We start from the raw sequence: 22,984 nt of genomic DNA, 5'->3' as shown, positions 1-22,984 counted from the left end.
TTGTTGCCTTAGCCGTTTTGCAGTAATTTTACCCACAGCAAATCACTTTCAAGAGAAAAGAAGTGTTGTCCTTCCATCTGACTGTGATTCTAATGTACAATTGTTAAGTAAAGCTGAATATGTTTCTTTAGCTGTCTCTTTAATAGGTGTTCCAGCACTAACAGTACATAACGCAAATTAACCTCAGTTCCCAGGCTGTCGCCCTTCTTAACAACGAACAGCATCAACTCAGTGAAGCGATTCTTGACAACTGGGCGACCACAGATTTTTTGCTTTTCAAACATCATCATGGATGTACAGCATTCAAACATATGTGCTGTTTTAACCTTTCTGACAACAGCCATAGCATTGAGCAAAAGTTATCAACATTAAGAAATCTTACTGCTCATGTTCAGCAAAATATAAGTTTTGAAGGATTCTGGGAATGGTTTACAGGATGGTTACCTAATATTGCATGGCTTAGACAAATCTTGGCTATGGAATCCTTATTGTTGTTCTTTTGATATTAACCTGTTTTTTTATCCAATGTCTTCCTTCATTGTGTCAGACTTTGCATCTTATGACCCCACATCGTCAACTTGGGGTCCTCATGCTTACCCGGCAAGACCTGGATTTGCTTCACAAACGTCTCCAGGGATATGAAATGCTATCTCAAAATTTAAATAAATAAAAAGGGGGACAATGTGGTGTTTTTAAGTGCTTAAGCAGAAGCACACAGAAAGCCTTGGTAATATGGCAACGGGCAAACCCCCCCCCCTTTTGTTACGGCAAACCGACAGGGGTGCTAGTTCCCAGGCTGAAGTGTGACAATAGCTGATACAGCACTCTGAGAAAAGAGCACCCATTGTTCCTTTGTTCTGTATGCAGTTCTAATGTGGCTTTATCTGAGAACTGAATGTAGCTGTTAATGTTGCAAGTACAATAAAAACGCAGGAGGAGGCTAGTAGAATCAGCTTTTCTCTCTCTCTGCTTTGAATCTAAAAGTCTGTCTCTCTCTCTTCCTTGGCTCCTTGATTCTTTCCTGCACTTATCCAGCAACCTAGCCCGGGGGCTTGGTTGCTCCCCCAAGGGTCACTGCAACATGGCATTCTGACATAGCCCATTTCTAAAATCAGGAGGTTGCACATACACATCATGGCTTATAACCCATAATGGATTTTTCCTCCAGAAACTTGTCCAATCCCCTTTTAAAGGCATCCAGGCCAGATGCCGTCACCACATCCTGTGGCAAGGAGTTCCACAGACCAACCACACGCTGAGTAAAGAAATATTTTCTTTTGTCTGTCCTAATCCTCCCAACACTCAATTTTAGTGGATGTCCCCTGGTTCTGGTGTTATGTGAGAGTGTAAAGAGCATGTCTCTATCCACTTTATCCTTCCCATGCATAATTTTGTATGTCTCAATCATGTCCCCCCTCAGTTGCCTCCTTTCTAGGCTGAAGAGGCCCAAACGCCATAACCTTTCCTCATAAGGAAGGTGCCCCAGCCCAGTAATCATCTTAGTCGCTCTCTTTTGCACCTTTTCCATTTCCACCATGTCCTTTTTGAGATGTGGCGACTGGAACTGGAGACAATACTCCAGGTGTGGCCTTACCATCCGATTTGTACAACAGCAGTATAATAGTAACTGTTTTGTTCTCAATACCTTTTCTACTGATCCCAAGCATAGAATTGGCCTTCTTTATTGCCGCCACACATTGGGTCGACACTTTCATCGACCTGTCCACCACCACCCCAAAGTCTCTCTCCTGATCTGTCACAGACAGCTCAGAACCCATTAGCCTATATGTGAAGTTTTGATTTTTTGCCCCAATGTGCATGACTTTACACTTACTTACACTGAAACACATCTGCCATTTTGCTGCCCATTCTGCCAGTTTGGAGAGATCCTTCTGGAGCTCCTCACAATCACTTCTGGTCTTCACCACTTGGAAAAGTTTGGTGACGTCCACAAACTTTGCCACCTCACTGCTCACCCCTGTCTCCAGGTCATTTATAAAGCGGTTGAAAAGCACCGGTCCCAGGACGGATCCTTGGGGCATACCGCTTTTCACCTCTCTCCATTGTGAAAATCGCCCATTGACACCCACTCTCTGTTTCCTGGTCTTCAACCAGGTCTCAATCCAGGAGAGGACCTGTCCTCTAATTCCCTGACTGTGGAGTTTTTTCAGTAGCCTTTGGTGAGGGACCGTGTCAAATGCCTTCTGAAAGTCCAGATATATAATGTCCACGGGTTCTCTCGCATCCACATGCCTTTTGACTTTTTCAAAGAAATCTAAAAGGTTTGTGAGGCAAGACTTACACTTACAGAAACCATGCTGATTCTCCCTCAGCAAGGCCTGTTCGTCTATGTGTTTTGAGATTCTATCTTTGATGAGGCATTCCACCATCTTACCTGGTATAGATGTTAGGCTGACAGGCCTATAGTTTCCCGGGCCCTCACTCTTTCCTTTTTTAAAGATTGGTATGACATTTGCTATCCACGAATTCTCTGGCACCGTGGCCGTTTTGAGGGACAAGTTGCATATTTTAGTCAAGAGATCAGCAACTTCATTCTTTAATTCCTTAATAAATCTTGGGTGGATGCCATCTGGGCCCAGTGACTTATTGATCTTTAATTTATCAATGAGGTCTGAAACATCTGGTCTTTCAACCGCTAACTGTTAGGCTACAAGGATCAGATAGTAAGGCTACTATCTCATGCACACTTTTCTGAGAGGAAGCCTCACTGAGCACAACACATAGGACATTATGCTGTTTCTTCATTTAATAATTGTGCTTATTATTCCATTAGTCATCTGTTCCCTCTTCCTGTATGGGATGGATGTTAGCAGAGACAGCTACACAAACTTTGCTTTCTTTTCAGTTGGGTTTAACCAAAGCCTTCCTGGAAGAGGTGAGTTCTGAGCTGGGGTTTGACAGAAGAGAGAGATGTGGTGGCATAATGGTTTTGGGAGAGGAATAGCAAGTGAATGCGGCTTGCATGTATGTAACTTCCCAGATGTCATCTGGCTAATATACTGCTGACTAAAGAATGCTGCACTACATGGTCCTTTCATCTAATCCTGCAAGACAATCCTTATGTTCTCATGCTTGCAATAAAAGCAGAAATACACTAACCACAACAGGATGATGGGAGTATTGCAGAAGAGGAGTCAGAGGAACTTCCTTCCGTTCCTATGTCAGTCAACCAGCTCTGCTTCCAAGCGCACAAAGTTTCAGTCCTTGAGCTTTGGAGCTTCCCTTGGTGAGGCCACCGTGACTTTCTTGGGAGAGGTTCATCACACTTTACTTGCCACCAACTGGACAAGCAGAACTCTGAGGATGTTGAGGATGCTGCCTCTCCTGGCTTGGGTGCTGATTCCTCGTGCTGGTAAGAAAAAGAGCAGTGCTGATTGAAGGCCACTGTTCCTGAGGCGTAAGGCAGGGCTCTGTAAAGGGGCATGAGAAGCAGCTGCTGCAGAAGGTGGAAGCAGAGGCAGAAAAAGGGGAGGCCTTGCTGTAGGAGGGAGAACAAGCAAAAGACAAGGAGGTAACTTTTCTGATGACACAAAATGGTTTCCACTTGCCATTGCCAAAACTGATTTCATCAAGAAGAACTTGTGGTCATTATATGTTTCCATAGGGGGTTTAGAAACTTAGGCCCAAATCCTAACCCACTTTCCAGCACTGGCATAGTGGTGCCAATGGGCATGTGCTGCATCCTGCAGTTGGGTGGCACTCATGGAGGCCTCCTCAAAGTAAGAAAATGTTGTTTCCTTGTAGTTGCATTGCCCTTCTGTCAGTGCTGGAAAGTGGGTTAGGACTGCACCCTTAAAGTCTTTGGCTCACACATATTCCTAGTTCACATTGGTTTTTTTTACAATTCGGTTTACATATGCTGAGATAAGCCAACTTTCATATCTTTTATTTGGCTCATCCAATTTGTTGTATTCAGATGGATCTAAGTTGTTCCCTAAATTTACTAGATTCCCTAGATTTACTAAAATGATTCCTGTTCCCTGGTCCAGACAGGAACCCAGCTGTTAGGTACTGATGGCTGGGGGAGGGGAAAGCCTTCTATTTGAGTCATGATTAGCACTCTAGTTGTGAACATCATCAGCAAATGTTCAGGGAAATTGCTTTTGTACTCTGATATTGGCTTTTACTGTTTGCTGCATCTGTGTTCTTGGAATCCTATCATAGGAGGCTGAGTGGAGACAGATAATACACAATGTGTAGGAAACTGGACGATGCATCTTCCCTTACTTTATACATCCTCCACCATGCTGCCTTGCACCATCACTGGCTTCTGACATGTGCTATTGCATTAGATGGTGTGTCACATTTTTCATTGCATTGGTTTCTTTGGCAAATATTATAATCTTATTCCTAGGGGACAGATGCTTCCCCTCCCCCAATGGTGAGTGTTTTTGGTTTGTCAGCCATCAGACTTGTGTGATTGGTCTTGTAAAGATCTCATGAATGTGATGCATGCCCTGCTCTTTGCAATCCGTGAGGAGCCAGCCGCAACAATAATTTGTCAGTGACATGCTCATTTTTAAAAGTTCAAGTAAACTTCAGCAACATACCTGTGCAATCGTACGTACCTTGATTTCATTTCATCTGCATGTTTCCTTTCGGTGTTAGGTCGTCCAGGGTGGCTAGCAGGCGAGCTAAAAATATTAAAAGAATATTTAAAAATATCAAAAGAATAAGCGCACAGTTAAAACAGAGTCATGTGAAAAACAGGAGGGCAGGGAAAATAACAAATAACAAAATCAGAGCAGCAGAAGAAAAACAGAATTTTGAAAGGAAAATAAAAGGTCATTGTCTGAAGCAAAAAAATAAAAAGACACCTCCTCCCCTGCATCAGCGTAATCCTAGGAATCGTTTCACTGCCTTCCCCCTTCTCTTAAGGGGCAGCAGATAAGTTCTGTTTCTAAAAAGCCCCACTGCCCCTGCCCCGTAAGGGGCCAGCGGCTGGGCTCTAGGCTGGGGCGTCTAGGCTCAGCAGTACGGGTTTGCGCCAGAGTGAGGCTCCATAACAAACAAGGTCCCTTCCCCAGTCCTCACCAACCTAATCTCTGACAACAGGGGCCCCCAACAAGGGCCTGTGGACATAATTCAGTAAATAGGCAGGCTTGGATTACACTGGGATAAGCAACAGTTCTTTTTTTTTTTCTTTACATGACTGAGGAAGACACTACAAAAAAAAGGTGAAACCTGCCCACTGCACTAAGTGCTGCCAGTAGCCCAGCTAGGCAGATTCTTCTTCACTTCACCTACAAACACCCACCAGCTCATTGTCCCTCAGGCCCTGACTGCACAGCAGGTTGTAATCTGGCACAAAGGAATCCTGCCACAAAGAAACCTGAGGATAATGAGCCACACTGCTGAAAAATGTTGGGAAATGCTGCTGAAAAATCCCTTCTCCCTGATGTGGGATGGTTCTGCGAACTGGTCAAGGTCTTTCAGGAATAAACAGGCCTCAGCAGGTGTCCACAGGAAGGAGAGATGCAACCTCCAAGGAAGCTCTGCTCTTTGTTGCCAAGTAGCTCAGCTTCAGAGGCAGCAACACTTGGAACAGACACACTGGGTCATGAGGGATTCATGTGGGAAGAGGCTGTCTCTGATCCCAACAGCAAACAGGACATAACACAGCCTGACTGTGTAGGATAAAATGCATTCTCACTGCCTTCAATTCTTTTGTTTTCCACAGGTTGCTGGGTACTGAGAGGTCCAAAGGAAGTACCTGGTTACACAGGAAGTTCACTCTCAGTGAACTGCTCTTATGAAAAAAGCTATCAATATAACACAAAGTTTTGGTGCAAACAAAGTTGGTTTTCCTCAGCTTGTGAGTGGAGCTCCATAATTAAATCAGATTCCGACAAGAAGTTGGAAGACGGTAGAGTCTCAATTGAAGACAGTCAGGTGTACAAGTTCTTCACAGTGACCATGGACAACTTGCAGCTGGAAGATTCCGGTACCTATCAGTGTGGTATTGAGCGTTTGGTGCATAATACTAGACATGGTGTTACAGTGACTGTTTCTCCAGGTAAAGAATTCTTCTTTCTTCCTTTGCAATGACAGAAGTAAAGAGGTGCAACTGGTGCCTTTTGGTGCAAACAGTATAATCAAAAGTCATCAGTTAAAGGGATTGATGAAACCCCCCTTTTTGTGTGCTAATCTATGGAATGCTGTTATACAGAAGTATCGCCAGAAATGTTGGTAAAAGCCAGGGCCAGTGCGGAGCAGGTGGTCCTTCTCCTTTTCCTTGCCTTCCCCCCTTTCCTTTCCTTGGTGGTGCCCAGTGTTGCTGGGGAAGTTGGTTGAGATGCAGCTGGGATCAGAGTTGGGTTTGGACCGTTGCTGTAGGCACTGGCGTCGCTAGGGGAGTGCGGGCCGCACTGGGTGACGCGTTGGGGGGGTGACGCACCCTGGGAATGCAGACACGCTAACTTCATGGCTTTCAGAGCTACCCCGTCATACCATACACCGTTGGATGCGGAATGTCCAGCGGAACGCAATGCAGAAAACAGAATTGGAATCGCTCCTTTCGTTCAAAAGTCATGGCCAAAAAACTGGAAAGAAAAAATGCAAGGAGCCCTATGGAAAGTGAAAGTGAGCTGTATCATGCGTTTACTTGCGACTAGGCTTACTTGTCATAGTCCGTCGGAAAGGGCAGGCTGAGAGGAATCCAATGGCACCAGAATTGTTCCAATCCAATGAATTCAACCCCCAAAAACATGAGAAGGAGGTCCCTGCCTCCCTCCCAGCTACGTCTATTGAGCCACGAAGCCACGTTTACTTGCAAGTAGGCGAACTTCCCTTAGTCCAGGCAAGGACTGAGAGGACTCCAAGGATGGTCCTGATCCAATGAATGCAGCTCCCAAAAACAAAAGGGAGAAGGAAGTCCCTCCCTCCCAGCCCTATGGAAAGCTAAGCAGCCTCACAGTCGTGTTTACTCATGAGTAGGCAGACGAGCCTTGGCTGGTGGTCAGGCCAGGCAAAGGGGAATGTGAGGACACCGGAATGGTCCTGATCCAATGGAACTGAAGCTCAACAGATGTTCCAGAATGCACCCTCCCCCCCCCCCCAAAAGGACAAAAAAGAGGCTTGAATGGTAAGGGGAAAGTTTTCTATTTTGCACTTGCAAAGCCAGGTAGGTCTTTATTCTGATGTGCCGGAAATAGAAGAACTTTAAACTGGGCACTGGGGAGGGCTGGAAATCTCACTGATTCTTTTTGGGGGGTTGTTATTGCAGGCAGACTACAGAGTAAGCTCCACTATGGGACTTACTTCTGAGTAGACATGCATAGGATTGGGCTCACAGGCTGCAATCCTAACCACACTTTCCTGAGAGTAAGCTCCATTGACCACTATGGAACTTACTTTGGAGTAGACATGCATAGGATTGAGCTCACAGGCTGCAATCCTACCCACACTTTCCTGAGAGTAAGCCCCATTGACCACAATAGGACTTACTTCAGAGTAGATTCACTTGGTGGAAGAGGACTGGTTCCCCCTTATTTAATTATTTCTTTTATTTTAATTTAATTATTTATAATTATTTATTTTAATTTGCTTGATGATGTCACTTCTGGCCATGACATCACTTCCAATGGGTCCTGGACAGACTGTCATTCTAAAAACTGGGTCCCAGTGCTAAAAGTATGAGTACTGCTGCAATAAGGTGTTAATAAGTTGACGCGGGTGTGTGTGTGTTTGTGTGACTCCACAAGTTTTCAAAATCATTAAAATCAGAATTTGGAGGAATAAGACCATCATGTTATATATCGATCAATGCGTAATTTCATGCAGAATGCAATGAAACAAACCACATTGAAATATCTGTGTTCTATCAAAAGGTACTGCCAAAAAACCATTGGGTGCAGGTCAATGGTACATCACCACGCCCACCATCGGGGTGTTGCCGCATCCACTGCATGGGGTGACGCACAGGCCTCCCACACCGGGTGATGCGAATCTTAGTGACGCCACTGGCTGTAGGGCTGGTTAATGGGAGGCTACTGGTCCCTGCAGTGGGTCAGTGGGATGTATCCCTGCCTTGGGGGTGGTACCCTTTGTACAGAGGGGCAGTGAGTCTTTATCTTCCAAGCTATCTCCATTAACATTGTCTCTTCCAATTTGTTGTTTTGTCCTATCTCCAGTGTTTTAGATTTATCTTCCATTTCTTTGCTCTTTTGTTGATCCTCTCCTGTTTCTTGCGTATTATTAGACTCATTTGTCTGTTGAATTAAGATTTCTAGGCTAATTTGGATTTGTAAATATCAATTTGCTTGTTGCTTTCCCATTTCCAGTACTTTTTCCATAATCCTTTGTTTTTTTCTCATGTGATTCGGATATAACATCTTTGAGTTGTACACTAAGATCATCTAGTTGTGTAGTTAATGCATCCAAACTAGCTTGAACTCACAGATATTGATTTGTTTATTGCTGTTCCATCGCCACTAATTTCTCTATATTGTCTTGTATTGTCTGCTTCCATTCTTTCCCTTTTGGTTCCTCTTGGGTTAGTTTTCCCAAGCTGGACTCAGGGGCAGGAGAGCTCCTAACTTTCGCTCCTTTTCCTGTCATTCTTTTTCTTCCTACTTATATCTTTTTTCTTCTTACTTCACTTGTCAAGTCCTGTTCTTGTCCTTGTAGTGTCTTTTTTAGTCCACTAGATGATCCTAATGTTCTTATTTCTCTTGTTTATATCTTATTTCTGTTATTTATATCTGTTTCTATGTCAACCGCATTCCTTTCCAGGAGATAATCAAAGGAATGTAAACAATCAACCACTTTTGCAAAACAAAAAAAGCAGGTCTCCAGCCTCGCTCTCCACAGTACTCCACCACCTCTCCACAGGAAAATGAAACTGAACACTCCACAACAATAATTGTATTCCAAGACGGTTAATTTGTAATCCAACAAATTTTAGATTTATAAAGTTAGAGTTATGCACTCATATTTCCATAACAAGCTTGGCAGATCTCCTCAAAAGCTTCTTCTCATATCAACAAACAAATAAGCAGAGAAAGCCTCCCCCTCCTTCCTCTTCTCCCAGGAGGGGGAAAGCCTGCCCCTCCTTCTCCTGGGCAAAAGCTTAATCAGGCAGTCAATTAGTCAATTAATGCCAGACACACACAACGGAACAATACTCACTTGCTTCTTTCAACTTCCTTCCCTGCTTGGAGCCTGCGGCTTAATTTCAACATTGAATCCTCACCATCACGGACATCAATGGCTGGGTTCCCTTGGAGAAAAAACAGTCCCTGGTTGGACCCTTCTTCTCCGAAACCGTACACCATCTGTAGGATCGAGACCTCTCCTGACCACTGATCCTCGGATCTCATCAGACCCGCGATTCCAGGAAGAAATAGCATGCTTTCCAAGAGCTTTCCAGGAGCTCAGAAAAACATGGCTACTCAGCCACCTCAGGCCCCACCCCCTCATTCTAGGCTGCAATCCTAACCTCACTTTCCTGGAAGTACGTCCCATTGCACACAATAGAACTTACTTCTGAGTAGACCTGGTTAGGATTGTGCCCTTAAAGTTTTGTATGGTTTGGGAGCAGGATATCTGAAGACTGCCTTCTCCCATATGAGCTGGCTTGTCTCCTGGAGTCATGGAAGGAGGCCTCCTTTGACTGCTGCCCCTGATAAAGCAGGATGGTGGCAACATGGTACAGGATCTTCTCTGTAAAGACACCAATATTATGGAACTCCCTCCTCCCTAACCATACCTAGTTTCATTAAAAACTATGCCATCCCTGGAGGCCTTCTGGGAGTAACTAAAAACTTCTTTTTCAGTTGGTCTTCCCACCTAAGTTTTACTTTTGGTTTGGATATTGCTGTCCTTGTTATTTCTAGTTTATTTTTTATTATTAGCTTTTTATGTTACTATATATGCATTTTTATATTATATTTCATGTTTTGTATTATGTATGTTTTTATAATTTTTTTTGGTTAGCATCGGTTTTGTTTGCATTGTTTTTACCTTATACCTTTGTATTTATCAAACACAGTAAGCCGCTCTGGGTATCCCACTGTTGGGGGTAGGGGAAGAGCAGGCTATACAACTATTAAATAAATAAAATGCAATCTTTGTTTTTAGCCCCCACCTTAAAGCCAGAAGAAAAGCCAGTAACAACAGAACCACCAGGCCCTGATCCTGCCATGGAGACTGCAACTGATGTGACAAAGTCCACCTTGAGCCCCAAAGAGTAAGTACTGAAATTCTAGTTTTATAATCATGTGTATCTCCCTTTCTATGCAAAATCAATGATCATAAAATGCTTTAATATCCCCCCCTTTCTCCAGTGCCTGCCAAAATAAAGGCAATACATCCACAGCTACAACTTGGCTGAAATTTCAAATTCAACAAAAAGTTTATGCTTCTGAAAATCCCTGAGTTGTTATAAGCAAGCCTTCTGCTTTTGAAACCCAAGTGCATCCTACACCAGGGAAATCCAAAGGCTGGCTTGGACTGTATACCATCAGTGTCCCTGGCACCTTGTAGAGTTCTGTAGATAACGTGGACAACTCTCTTCTCCCAAGCAGTTTACTATCAACAATGGACAGTAGGAAAATGGCAGAAAAGAGTGAAAGACAAGGGTAAAAAGGAAGAAATGCGGTCAGAAGCTACTGCACAGGCTTAAAGCAGAACATGGGTCTTAAGAAGATAATCCAAGTGTGGCTCTTAAATGTGGATGAAGATTGTACCAAGCGCATATCAGAGACACAGGTAGGGGACAGAGGAGCCTGGGTAGTGTCATTTGAGGCAGGGGTCTCCAAACTTTTTGGCCAGAGGGCCGCATCAAATGTCTGGCACAGCTTTGAGAGCAGGAAAAAAATTTAAATATAAAATTTATATAAATAAATTAGAGATGGAACTTAGATGTGTGAACAATGAATGAATGGGCTCATTCACTCAACCTCTCTGGCCCTTAGAACACCCTCCATATGCAACCAGAAATAGTTCCAGTCATGTTCGGCAAAGTGGACCAGGGTCAGGGGACAAGAGGCTGGCCGCAGGCCACAGGCCACATCTGGCCCCCTGGGCCGGGGTTTGGAGGCCCCTGATTTAAGTGAACAGGAGACCTGTTGTGATAGCACTGAAAGAAAGGGGCAGCATCCAACTTTGCTGCAAAAGGAGGACTTGGCAAACTCCTGGAAGGTGCAAAAACTGGAATAAAAATGCCCCTATAGGGTTTGGCAAATTTCTTCTTCTAGGGCATTGTAATTGACAGACAGTACAACATTAAGAACTAAACAAATTTTCTGCAACAGTGATCAAATGAACACAGTGGATAAAGACAGATCAAATGAGAAGCCTCAAGATATGATGGCTAAGTAAACAGAATTACATGCAACGCAATAAACTACAGGTGGAGCCTATTTATACACATGAGTTCCATTCCGTGACCAACCTAGATTAAGGAAAAATTCCATAGAGTTACGCAATATGCTGCAGCCTGACACTTGAGGCTGGAAGGAAACTAAGGCGGTGGTTCTCAATCACCGCCTCCTCTGCTCCATACTCAGCCCTCCCCGTTGCCAGCTGTCCCACTTCTTTCACCGGTGGGATGCTGAGCTTTTAAGAGTCTAGTCCTATGCATTTCTACTCAGAAGTAAGCCCCATTGTAGTCAATGTAGGCTTACTCCCAGGAAAGTGTGGATCAAATTGTAGTCTGAGAGCCCAGTCCTATGCCTGCCTACTCAGAAGTAAATCCCATTCTAGTCAATGGGGATTACTCCCAGGAAAGCATGGATCAGATTTTAGCCTGAGAGCCCAGTCCTATGCCTTCCTACTCAGAAGTAAGTCCCATTCTAGTCAATGGGGCTTACTCCCAGGAAGTGTGGATCAGATTTTAGCCTAAATCTCATGCTTTGCTTGCTGGGAAGACTTGCTTGCTGGGCTGTTTTGTTTCCATAGGCTGGAGCATGGAGAGCCTGCACCATCTCAGTCTGAAGGGGGGAATTTGGCAAACACTCCCTGGGTTTTTTTAAGCAATCCCTTCTGTTGCTACTGCTCCTGTGTGTGTGCTCCACCTTGCTGCACGTGTTTTGCCTACAGTTTCCCCCCCCCCCCATCTTCGCTGGCTCAGGAGCTCCAGGAATCTTACTGTTCCTTCGAAAGGGGAACCTCTTCCAGGGCTCTGGGGCTATTTCCCTGCCCTCCAAGGCAGAGCCTTTATGCAGTGTTTTGGGCTGCCTGGAAACAGAACGAGACAGTGCAGGGCAAAGGTGCATTGGACTTTCAGTTCCCCCCACCCCATTTGCTTTGAGACAAATCCGAAGATAAAAAAATCCATGGCTAAATAGATAGCACTGAACACTAATTGAAAAGAACACTCAAAGTGCTTGATCCTATCCCTCAACTGCGCTGCTAGAACTTGTATTCTGGCAGTGAAGCATTGTTTGCAGCATTGCAGGGAGCAATCTTGGCGGCAATGGTACTTCTGATATCCTGTCCCCGCACCTGGTCTTGACAGGAAGTAGAGGGCTGAGGCAGAGTGCCCTCAACAGATGGCCAGTTCTGGGTAGGGAGCCTCTGACCAGGCCTGTGGAGGCCCTGGATTCCCCGCAGCAGGGAGGATGACCTGAGTTTGGAGGCCCCCCCCCCCAGCAGGGAGGATGACTTTGAATGGACACGGACTGAAGAGATGGCTCACCTGAGCCTAATTTGACTTAACAAGGGGCTAACAAGGTAGCTCACAGCTGAGCTGCATTTGGACTTAATGGGACATACAAGGATAAAAAGAAGCTTCAGAGGGAGCAAAGCTACCTGACCAACAGAGCTATGGGAAAAGGGGACTGCCACAATTTTGCTGGAGGACACAGAGAGGACTTGCAGGACCCTACTGAAGGAGACACTCTGCTGGAGAGAACACAGAGGAGGGACTCTGCTGCAGAAGACTGAATTGGGAAGACTGAACTGTGCTTTGAAGATTAGACCGTGGGCTTGGACTGGAGGCTTTGGACCTTTACCCACTGAGTTAAGTGGAGTTTTGGGGAGAGGAAGCCTCTGGACAAGAGGAATTGCAGGGAGTGTATGTGTTTGTAGCAATAAATTCTTGTTAATTACTCAAACCAATAAGGAGTTCTGTTCACTTCTTTGCACACCACAGCTGTTCTTTCTAGAGATAAGAGGGGGTGTTAATTAGCCAAAAAAGTGGGCATTAGAGGGGAGACAGAATATTTGGACAGGACAAATTGGCATAGCCCGCAGGATAGGACAAATTCGCACCAGGAGTGGGATTCAAAGCCTGAGGCAATTAATACAAAAGCATACAGCTGTGTGCAAAGGAATGGACTCCTTTTGGATGTGGAATATGGAGCCTCTGACTGGGAACATGAACACTCCTGCAGTGTTTTTAAATGCATATAGTGTACTAGGAATGATATGGACATTAATATGGCACTAAGCCATATTTGCAAACTTGGTAAGTTTGCTTTCTTCCATTTGAGAAAACTCTGGGTGTCAGGAGGAGACAGTGCTAGTGCAGAAATACAGTACAGAAAGTGGGCATTAGAAGGGAGAGAGGGAATATTTGGATGGGGCAGTTGCTCACCCAAATTTTATCACCTTTGATCTCCCCCCTTCTTTCTCAGTTCTTCTGGTAAGGGGAGGTGGGACATTGGGGCCTGTCACGGAAGGGACTCCCAAGGAGAAGATGGACTGACCCAGGGTAGTAGGGCCTAGTGGTTAGCATGCACACACCCCTACCTGCTTCCACCTTTACATAAGAACATAACATAAGAACAGCCCCACTGGATCAGGCCATAGGCCCATCTAGTCCAGCTTCCTGTATCTCATAGCGGCCCACCAAATGCCCCAGGGAGCACACCAGATAACAAGAAACCTCATCCTGGTGCCCTCCCTTGCATCTGGCATTCTGACATAACCCATTTCTAAAATCAGGAGGTTGCCCATACACATCATGGCTTGTACCCGTAATGGATTTTTCCTCCAGAAACTTGTCCAATCCCCTTTTAAAGGTGTCTAGGCTAGACGCCTTTCCCTTTATTAGCAACTCAATAGACTCATAATGGAATGGGGAAAGTTCAAGGTAGATTGGATTGGCTGCCACCATCCCAGGCTACTGAGACTGGGCAAAGGAAGGACATTTGGGGGGGAAAAATTTTCCCAGGGGAGCACTGAACCCCAGGAGTTCTTATTAAAAGTCAATTCCACAGTAGCAATCTCCAGACTCCAGCCCACAAAAAGCCCCTTGGCTGCAGCACTGTGGTGGTGCAGCCTTACTGTTTGCTGCTGCAGCCTGCTATGTTTGCAGCTGATCCTGTAGGAACTCCCACTTGGCAGCGGTTTCTGCTGCCAATGTCCCCAAGAGGCTCTGCACCACTATTTCCCAGTGGAAGTAGCTGCCAGTCACAAGTTCCTGCAATGATAAGTGTGAAGATGGCAAGCTGCAGCGTGGAACTATAAGGCTGCACCACCGCCGCACCCAAGGGGCTTTTCACTGGATCCAGCCCATGGCCTGGAGTTTGGAGGCCCCTGTGCAGGAAGAAGAGACATGATAATTCCCTGACCCACCCATGGATGTGGACCAGGCAGGTAATGGGTCCAAATGGAACTCGTTTATTAAAAGTCTAAACCAGTGATTTTTCAGTGTGCTGCAGTTGGTTGACATGTGTGCTGTGGGAGTTTGGGGGATGGTCATTTTTAGTAGGGCCGTCAGGGGTGTGGTCTCCCACCAGTAATTCAGTATGCCTCATCAATTCTCAATTTTATTTAATTCCTATATTGTGATGCAAAAAGTTGCTCAGCCAACATATTTCCACGAGCCGCCCATTATGTGCCAAAGAACCACATGTGGCTCACAAGCCACGATTTGGCCACCCTTGATATAGGTGTTTCTTTAGCGCCTGTTACATAAGAGTTATTTCTGAACAAAATGGCAATTGAAAGGGAATATGTGGAAACCAATGTTTTGTCTTTTTTTTGCCAGGGAGCTCAACAAACCCACTGCCATTTTAATATATTGCATTGCTGTGATATTCAGTCTTCTCTTACTTGCGACTGTGGTGTTGGTTATGATGTCAAGGAAAAAGAGAACAGGTAAGAGCAATGGTCTTGGTCTCCGAAACCTGATCTCACCCCATTGTTACTTATCTTTGTTACACTTTCTTATTTCTTCCCTAACCTAATTCACATAGTGCGCAATCCCAACTCCTTATGTCAGTGCTTTCCAGCACCAGCATAGCAGTGCCAATGGGATGTGTGCTGCATCCTGCAGTTGGGTGCCACTCACAGAGGCCCCCTCAAAGTAAGGGAATGTTTGTTCCCTTACCTCAGAGCTGCATTGCCCTTATGTCAGTGCTGCAAAGCACTGACATAAGGAATTAGGATTGTACCCATACTCCCCTGAATAATTTCTCTCTCAAGTGTGCCATGGAAAAAAAAAATCAGCAGTTCCTGTGCACACTTACATGGAAGTATCTCTGTTGAACACAGTGGGACTTTCTTCCAAGTAAATATGCATACTATGGCCCTCTTGTCTGCAATCCTCCTGTGCTTAAGTAGTACTTAATCCAACTGAAATCAGTTGAATTTGTTTCTGGGTAAATAGGCAATGCATGAAACTGGATCATTTCTTCAGGGCAGGGTAGATTAAACAGAGAGACCAAAATCATAAAAAGACGCACCAGAATCATAAAAAGGCCCAATCAATGGTTGCAAGAAAGATTTATTAATAAACTGGTTTCTAAATTTCCCAATCTGTTTTGAATACAGTTGTACTTCCTCAAGGAAAACTACTCAACATAATTTAATATGCTGAGACATGCACATTTGAATTGAATTCAGCCGTCCTCCTACTTATTCCAGTTACATGAACTTGTTTAGCAATTGGACAGTTGAAAGAAAAATAAAACTTCCATCCAAGGTTACTTGTCATAGAGAATCTGCTCCTTCATTTGCCTAGCATGTACAAGTGCGGATTTACAGCCCACTCCTGTGCATGATTACTCAGAAGTAAGTTCCACTGTAGGGCTTACTCTCAGGAAAGTGAGTATAGGATGACACCTCTTTAAATCTGGAGAAAGCTGGAGGAGACTGAATTCAATCTGAATGTTGATTTCCTAATATATATGCTTTGGAAGAACCAAAGATGGGCCCATTTCATTTTGGCAAGGCTTCCTCAGGTAAAATAAATCCAAATGACATGCACACACCCCAAAGAGGTAAAGATATATTAAATGAACATGAACTTCAGCAGGGGTGGGGGTGATTATGGGAGATTTTTTTTTTAAAACATTCTTTAGAAGCTAGCTCCAGCACAAGAGTACAATTCTACTCAGATTTTTACAAGGGAGAAAATGGCAACAGATTATGAGTTTCCCCCACATCAAGGATTTCTTACATACATGCATACATGTGCACACGCACAAACACACTGTACTATAGCAGGGGGAGAGTAACTTTTAGCAGGGGGAGAGTAACTGGCCCACCTCACCCCAGCAGTGTCTTTTCTAGTGGCTGTCTGCTGGTGTTCTTTTTGCATCTTCTTAATTGTGAGCCCTTTTGGGACAGGGAGCCATTAGTTATTTGATTTTTCTCTGTAAACCGCTTTCTGAACTTTTAGTTGAAAAGCGGTATATAAATACTGTTAATAATAATAATAATATAGCAGATGGAGTATCGTTATAATGTGACTGAAAGATTTTCTGGAATATTGAGCAATAACTAAAATGGGCAGACAAGTCTTCTCTTTTTAATGAACAGGAATCAAAATGGTCAACGACATGGAAAATGCCACTCACTGGCTGGCCCTAGTGATTAAACACATTACTGCTTCTATGACCTTAGCTAGGATTATCTCCTGCACTAGTGTAACTGCAAATAATTTTCCATGACATTTTGAAGCTGATGTTTCTTGCCACTGAACCTGCTGTTGTCTTTGTTTAATCTGATTTACCTGATTTCTCACTGATGCATCTGTTTCAGGATCATGTTTGCCGAGGAGGAAAAAAGAAACAAAGCCATCAAACATAGTAAGGCAAATAATCACATCATTACCCCTTGATTCCATGCAGCTTTAAAACCAATGTCCAAAAGCTTTAATAATGCCAAAGTGGAGCTGTCTTAATAATGCAATCTGTTCTTGGATGTTTGCTTAGATCACTGAATGTTTGACCCCCATTCGATTCATCTATAATTTATTTTCAGCTCAGGAAAACCCAGAAGCTAGGCTAGGGGTTCCGGAAAGGTGGTCTATGTTGCTTCATATCCTAGAGATATTTAGAATAAGGGTATATTTTCACTCAAACCATTTCACTTGTTCATTTCATTTTAGTTTGCCCTTTATTGTAGAGGGGGTGGGAACTCTGAACTAACTGAAATCTGGGTTGGTGAAATCTTGGGTCCTATTTGGGGCAGGATAATTTCCAAAACAGCCTCAGGACCCACCATATCCTGAAATTCTAGTGTTGTAAATGTAATCGTGCTTCCAGGCACTTCTTTCCCCAGTGAAGGTGGGGGGGAGGTGCCAGTGTGGAAGTGGAAAATACAGGTTCCAACTAGTGGGGATGTTGGCAGAGCTGAGAGAATCCATCAGTCCCACATCCAGCCAGCGGTGTAGTTGAGGAGGTGCAAGGGGTAGCAATTCAACTGGGCAACAAGCTTTAGGGGGACAATAAGCTGAGTTTGTCACTCATGGCCAAAATTGTGAAAACCTTGGTATGTATGAATAACACCACCATGTTATATATCATTGGAAAGGTAATTTAATGCAGAATGCAATGAAACAAACCACACTGGAATATCTGTTTTCTTTCAAAAGTGATGGGCAGTTAACCAGAAAATGTAAACACAACTGTCTTATGGAACAAAAAGTGGATTTCTTAACTCAAAACTGACCTATGAGACTGATCATTCTCGAGCCAATGAGATGTTATGATACAGCATGGAACCAATAAGGTGTTAATATGAGTCAGCTCTCATTTCCATGTATCATAATATAGTTACCCCTGCTAACTGGGAAAAGAGGCACTTTTTCAAGTGGTGCTCCTCTTATATTTAGCAAAGGGAAAAGAACTGTCCCTCTTCACCCCAGCACAGTGTCTCTAACCAATAAGGGGCACACTCTTAATTTATTTACTTAATTAAATTTGATTTTGTCATGGAGAGGGAGGCTACAAAACTTTCCTTGACTCAAGGTAGCAGATAGATGCCTTAAGTAAGCCAGTGGCTGGGGGAGGCAGTAGAGAAAGTGGGTGGCGAGCTGCTAGGGGGAAAAGGTAGGTTTTCCCCTGATTTTTACTTTTTAAAAAGCCTGGGTGTGACACCACAACTTCCTTTTGTGACATCACTTCCTGTTTGAGCTCGGCACTGGGCTACATGATCGTTGGCTACACCACTGCATCCAGCAAAGCTAAGATTTGTTAAGAAGTGCAACAAAGAACTGCAGCCATTGTTTTACAGGCAGAACAAGAAAAAGAAACCAGCAAACCAAGGAAGTAAGAGAGTAACCCACAAGCCTTTAAATTAGCAACAGGACAAGGTTGTAATTCCTCCTACTGGTAATTAATATATAGTATTATATATACCCACACCCAATTATACAATGGGTGACTCTGCTTACATGCTGTCACTCTTCCAACCTGAGGAGAGAGAGAGATGTGCCATGGTTGCTCAGTTTGTGCCAATTGCTCTTTCACCTGTCCACCTAGCACAGGGGTGCCCAAACCCCGGCCCTGGAGCCACTTGCGGCCCTTGAAGCCTCTCAATGTGGCCCTCAGGGAACCCCCAGTCTCCAATGAGCCTCTGGCCCGCTGGAGATTTGTTGAAGCCCATACTGGCCTGATGTAACTGCTCTCAGCGTGAGGGCGACTGTTTGACCTCTCGTGTGAGCTGTGGGTTGAGGGCTCCTTCCACTGCTTGCTTTTTCATGTCTGTGATGCAGTAGCGGCAGCAAAGAAAAGGCCAGCCTTGTTTTGTACAAGGCCTTGTATAGGCCTTGAGCTATTGCAAGACCTTCATTCATTCATATAAGTTCACCTTTAATATAGTCACTTATGTAAACATATGTAAATTTATTCAAATTTTAAATGTAAATTAATTCTTTTTTTCCCCAGCCCCCGACATAGCATCAGAGAGCTGATGTGGCCCTCCTGCCAAAAACTTTGGACACCCCTGACCTAGCACCACAGGGATGGAAAGTCCCCACATAGTTGCAGGTGTCAAGTATGCTGATCCAATTCCCCGCAATTTACAAAAGTACTACTTTCACTGGGGGAGGCAGTAATCTGAAAGTGCCTTCAGAGAAGAGCTGAAGTCTGATGGGGAAAAGGGGTCTAGGCATCTTAAGCAAAGTTTATAAAGCAGAAGATCCTTTTTCTGTCTGCTCCCCGCTAACCCCAGCTAGTTTGCTGCTAACAATCAACAGGACCAGAGGCAGTAAAGAGACTGTAAAGAAAAATATTTTACTTAGTTTAAAAGTATGTGCATCTCTGCTAACACAATCCTGGGCTTTGGAACAGGGAATGCTAGAGCTATTCCCTTTGCATGGGTGTGAGAGACCTCATGGCATGCTAGACTCAATGTGGCTGATCAAGAGCTCATGGAGAAAGTCTGCATGCTTTGAGGATGGAGGGGGGAGGAGGGAAGGAAGCCAGGTAGGGAGACATCTCTGCAGGTCAAGGAGAACAAGGGTCTAACAGCCCAATTCTATCCATGACCAGCCCATAGTCTACTGATCAGAAACTGTGTAAGAACTTCTGTGGCAAAAAAAAATGTCTAGTTCATCAACTACTAGTGGCATGGAGATGACCATGTACTTGTTGTTTACTAAGTAAATATATCACTTTTCTTGTACATCTTCATATGAATGTGCATTGCAAACCACAAGATTCAACAAAGATTCCTGTGTGGAGTATAGTCTTCAATAAGTAGCACCCCTGTGTTTCTGAGACTGCCAGCGCTCAGTGGAGGGTATGGGATTATTCATGGGAAGAAAGAAGCCAGAGAAGGATCTGATATTTTCCAGCTAGCATCAGAATGATGCAAATTCTCATTTCCAATGTGAAAGCAACAGTACAGAGAAAGTTCTGAATTCATGCAGGATATGAGCGATGACGAAAGCCAGTAGTAACCCACCAGCTTGAGTCACAACAGTGTGCTGCATGAACTTTCCCATTGTTCTTACATGTGTTGACTCACAGCTTGAGAAACTGCAGGGTTGTTGTAAGGATTATATCGATAACATATGTGAAACACGAAGCTTATTCAAAAAGTGCTAAATAAATATTTTTATTATCATTAATCTGACTTTTGTCCACAGATGACAGTGTACAGCACAGTGGACGCCCCTAGAGAGAACTTGGTTCCTGATCATCCAACAAGCAGTAATGGTACAGGGCTGTACAGTAATGCTGAGATCAGTCCTGAAAGTAATGATGAAAGGATACATTCCCAGAGAAAGGTAGGAAGAAAATGTGTGATTTGCTGCCATCTGTAAGAAATAGTTGCCAGGATCAGGACCATATCCTACTCTGAGGGAAGAGAGGGGCACTGATCCCTCAGGGATAGTCCAGCTCCCTTCTCTGAATGTTCTGCTTTCATTTTTAAAAGTCTCCAACACTGTTGAGGCCAAACTACACATTGTGACCAGTAAGAGGCATGCTTGAAACTGGGGGCTTCTTTCTTTTAATCAAAAAGTAATCACATGGTGGGGGGAGAACTACACTGGAATTATAGCATAGGAGGAGAGAGGCTTAACTCTGTCTCCCAATGTTGTTTTTCATGGAAAATAGCCCTTCCCCCCCCCCCAAAAAAAACCCTGTTACCTCCCCAAAATAGTTATTTGGAGTTGTGATGGTTAAAAATCCTTCTGTTTCCTTCCTTGTAGTTCTGTGCCTCAAAAATAATCCCTCCCCTTTCCATCAATATTTCAGTTGGAATTGAAAGGCATTGGATTGCCAACCACCTGCATTCAGCTTGAGGCTGACAAGGAGAAAGGCAGATGACAGTTAATAACCAGATAGGCTGGGCAGGCCTTTGAAAAAAAAGTAGGAAGGCCAGCCAACCCTAACATACCCTGAATTCAAGAAATAAAAACTTTATCAAAGCCAGACAGATTATTTGACAAAGGTTTTGTCAACACCATCATGTCAGAATCTTGTCAAATTTCCTCACGCACAAAAACGTAGGTTGATTACTAAATTGTAGCCGACAGTCACTTTGGGTCATTATACTCACAACTATAACAGCTTCAGAGGTAAAGGGAGAAAGGAAGTCTTATGGCCCAATCCTGTCCAGGTGCAGAGAAGTTAACAAAGCGTCTTCTGCACCCTACAGGCCAGATGGGGACCAGACTGACAGGGATAGGTAAGTAAAGTAAGTCTTCTGCTGCTCCCTGGTCCCCTAAGGGCCCACTCACATCTATACCAGCTATTTTGCTGACATAGATCTGCTAGGGTGAAGGGGGCATGTCGGGCCCCGAATTGGGGCATAGGGTCAGGCAGACATTGCTGCTGTCGAGATCTACCCCCACCACCAATCTATCTGTACTAATGGCCAGCTTGAGGCCAGTGTCATCATCAGTGGGCTGCAGACCATCAGAATGGATGCAGCAATGGCGGCCTGCACAATACAATGCGGGCTGCAAGATCCACCAGCATATTATGCTGTTAATTCGCCTTTCCCTTGTGCCATTCAATCTGTACTGCCCCTCCTGATGTATATACTGTTTTAATAAAAACATAACTAAATTAAAGCTTCTGGTTTTAAGTACGCCTCAATAATAGATTGGCTACTGTTTAGCCATTATGCTGATCTGGGTAGTAGATCAGTAGTAGTCTAGTAGTTAGGAGTTAGGTTGGGGGGAATATAGCAGTCTAGGTTGGGGGGGCATATAATTAATTTCCTGTAAAAAGAAATGCCCATAAGTTGCCAGAAGGTCATATCGGGCTTGTTCCATTTCTAAGCCTATTAGTATAACATAATCATTTTATTTCAGGCTTTGGAGAAGAGAAATGAAGTTACTTATGCCACTCTGATGATTTCAGATCTGCAGCAGGAGGCCATCTATGGCAATGTAGATTCTACCCCTAGGTCAGGCCTTCCACAAACACCTACTCAAGATGTCTTTTATACAGAAGTAAAAAAAAAAAGTCCTAAATGTTAATGAATATGGAAAACCCACCTGCTTCTCTTAGTACATTGTTGTGGTTTTAATTTATCCAGATTAATGCTCCAGATCAGAAGAGCCCCTTTTACTTGAAGAACAATTGTTAATAAAAGGGAGTGAACCACTCATTGCTCTTTGGTTAGAATTAGGCTCAGCAGAGACACCTGCCTGTGAAACTGCAGAATGAAACCAAACTAGTACTGTACAATTGGTTATGCCAAAATACAGACTCTGCATCTGCTGGAAGTATACACGGCAGGAAGATGATGGAACATGGTAAAGAGGTAAATATCATCTGAATACAGGGCTATGATCTCTGAATGCAGAATCTGGAGCTAATTCAAATTTCAGCTTTCAGAAAACTATATGCTCAGTTGTAAAAAACAAACATGTTTTTGGTTCTCATGGCTCTAGTAGCAGTATTTCCCAAACTGTGGGTCGTAACCCACCAGTGGATCCCAACCTAATTGTTGGTGGGTCATGAAACTGACAGGCCTGATAGCTGACCACTGCTCTTGTTTGGGAGGGGGGAAAAATGAAGTTCATAAATCTACAAAATACTTTGGGCAGGGGCTTCCAATAGTGGCCCAAAGATTGAACTTCTGTATCCCGTACATCTCTTTTCCTCTCCATAGTCTCTGTGTACCAGCAGGTCCTGGATAGGAGACTGGCCATGATGATTTGCTTAAATCAACAAGAGTAAACCTATTTATTCTTTAACTCATAAATTTAGTATGGATTGAAAGTGTATTAGGCAAGTGGCAACCTAAAGCCAAGTAGCCTATAGGAAGCCCATTCAGAAACCACCTTAAATTTCTGAGAACCTGACATCAACTTCACTCCCAG

The 22,984-nt window shown here is 44.0% G+C and overlaps 1 protein-coding gene across 1 annotated transcript; it reads left to right on the top strand.

The window, feature by feature from the left end:
* Positions 1 to 5,902: 5,902 nt before the first annotated feature.
* LOC136642115 (CMRF35-like molecule 1) lies at positions 5,903 to 22,230 on the top strand. Its single transcript, XM_066618348.1, has 6 exons — positions 5,903 to 6,037; positions 10,102 to 10,210; positions 14,960 to 15,069; positions 16,957 to 17,003; positions 20,291 to 20,431; positions 21,968 to 22,230. The coding sequence occupies exons 1-6, from the start codon at positions 5,938 to 5,940 to the stop codon at positions 22,133 to 22,135; spliced, it is 675 nt and encodes a 224-aa protein (XP_066474445.1). The 5' UTR covers positions 5,903 to 5,937; the 3' UTR covers positions 22,136 to 22,230.
* The last annotated feature ends 754 nt before the right edge of the window (positions 22,231 to 22,984 follow it).

The sequence above is a fragment of the Tiliqua scincoides genome, chromosome 2 (assembly GCF_035046505.1).
Source record: "Tiliqua scincoides isolate rTilSci1 chromosome 2, rTilSci1.hap2, whole genome shotgun sequence".
NCBI lineage: Eukaryota > Metazoa > Chordata > Lepidosauria > Squamata > Scincidae > Tiliqua > Tiliqua scincoides.
This window is presented reverse-complemented; position numbering and strand designations above follow the sequence as displayed.

What these genes read in the sequence shown, in the direction of transcription:
- LOC136642115 (XM_066618348.1), top strand. Translation starts at nt 5,938, where the DNA reads ATGGACAACTTGCAGCTGGAAGATTCCGGTACCTATCAGTGTGGTATT. An exon ending in TACAGTGACTGTTTCTCCAG is followed by an intron (nt 6,038 to 10,101) that starts GTAAAGAATTCT and finishes CTTTGTTTTTAG; the next exon opens with CCCCCACCTTAAAGCCAGAA. An exon ending in AAACAAAGCCATCAAACATA is followed by an intron (nt 17,004 to 20,290) that starts GTAAGGCAAATA and finishes TTTTGTCCACAG; the next exon opens with ATGACAGTGTACAGCACAGT.